Source organism: Neopelma chrysocephalum, unplaced genomic scaffold (assembly GCF_003984885.1).
Source record: "Neopelma chrysocephalum unplaced genomic scaffold, ASM398488v2 Primary Assembly neopelma1_96308, whole genome shotgun sequence".
Classification (NCBI taxonomy): domain Eukaryota; kingdom Metazoa; phylum Chordata; class Aves; order Passeriformes; family Pipridae; genus Neopelma; species Neopelma chrysocephalum.
The window spans coordinates 3,944-5,341 of record NW_020924956.1 but is presented as its reverse complement, the minus strand read 5'-3'; the positions used below and the strand labels follow the sequence as shown (position 1 = coordinate 5,341).

The 1,398-nt window shown below is 57.9% G+C and overlaps 1 protein-coding gene across 1 annotated transcript in view; it reads left to right on the top strand.

Moving 5' to 3' along the window:
- Positions 1–1,168: 1,168 nt before the first annotated feature.
- LOC113981245 (class II histocompatibility antigen, B-L beta chain-like) overlaps positions 1,169–1,398 on the top strand; it is a 2,649-nt gene continuing 2,419 nt past the window's right edge. Inside the window, exon 1 of the mRNA XM_027708549.1 lies at positions 1,169–1,269. Coding sequence (XP_027564350.1) covers positions 1,185–1,269 — 85 coding nt within the window. The 5' untranslated portion in view covers positions 1,169–1,184. The remainder of the gene's footprint in view (positions 1,270–1,398) is intronic.

Genomic DNA, 1,398 nt, shown 5'->3' with positions numbered 1-1,398 from the left:
TTTAGGTAATCCCAGGCCCCCAAAATTGTGAAAACAGAGGGGTTTGGACACTCCCAGATGCAAAAACATTAGAAAAGAGAGGTTAGGACATTTTCAGACTCAAAAACTCCTGGGAACAGGGGGGTTTGGGCATCCCAGACATTAAAAATCCTGGAGAAAGGTGGTTTGGACACAGCCAGACTCCAAAAATCCTGGGAACAGGGGGGTTTGGGCAATGTCGGCCTCCCAATAAACCAGGAACAAGAGGGTTTGGGATGTCCCAGAACCACAAAATCCGAGAAAAGAGGGGGTTTTGTTTTTCCAGACCCCTAAATTTGTGCGAACAGAGGGGTTTGGGCACACCCAGTTCCTCAAATCTTAAAATAGAGCAGTTTGGGCACCATCAGCATCTAAAAAACACAGGAACAGGGGGGTTGGGAACATTCAGACCCCCAAAATCTTGGGAACACGGGAGTATGGGCTCTCCTCGACCATAAAAATCTGAGAGACAGGGGTGTTGGATCACTCCAAGACCCCCAAATTTTGGAAAAGAGGGGCTTGGACACTCCCAGAGCACAGAAATCCTGTGAACAGGAGGGTTTTGGCACCCCCAGACCGCAAGAATCCTGAGAACAGCAGGTGTTGAGCACCTCCAGAACCCCAAAATCTTGGTCAAAGGGGTATTTGGGCACTACCAGACCCCTTCCCCAAATGTAGAGAAGTTCCAGATGCCCAAAAGTCCTGGAAAAGAGGCATTTGGGTACAACCAAAAATGACGGGAAAGGGGGATTTGGCACCCTCAGCCCCCATCTCCCTCTTGTTTTGGGCAACTCTGAGCTCCGGGACAACTTGATCCTGTGTTTGAGGTTGCCCTGAGCTTTGGGAGCCCTGGCTGGGCGTTTTTGGGTTCACCTGAGCTCCCCCCTCCCCCGCAGCCCACGGACCCCCCCGAACCCCCAAAGGCCCCGGGGCTGCCGCGGGGGCCCCCAACGGCCCTCAGCCAATCCCAAAGCGCCCACGCCGCCCGCGCCCAATCCCAGCGCGCCGCGCTGATGACTCATCAGTCGCCGGCAAGAACAGGCCACAACACGGCCCCAAACCGGAGCCGCACTTGGCGCTCTCAGCCAATCCGAGCGCTCCCAAAATCCCCCAAAACGGCGCGGCCCGGCTGGTTTTGGGGTGTCAGCAGCTGTCCGACGCTGGGCATGGAGCGTGTGCGGGGAGCTGGGGCCGTGCTGGCGGTGCTGGTGGTGCTGGGAGCCCCCCCGGCTGCGGGCGAGGAGCTGTCGGGTGAGCGGGGGGGGCGGGCAGGGGGAAAGGGGGAGAAAAGGGGGGGCAAGAAGTGGAGAAAAGAGGAGGTGGGAGCCCCAAAAGTGAGTGCGAGGGGGGTCGGGAGGCCCGGAGTGAGTGGGAGGGGGG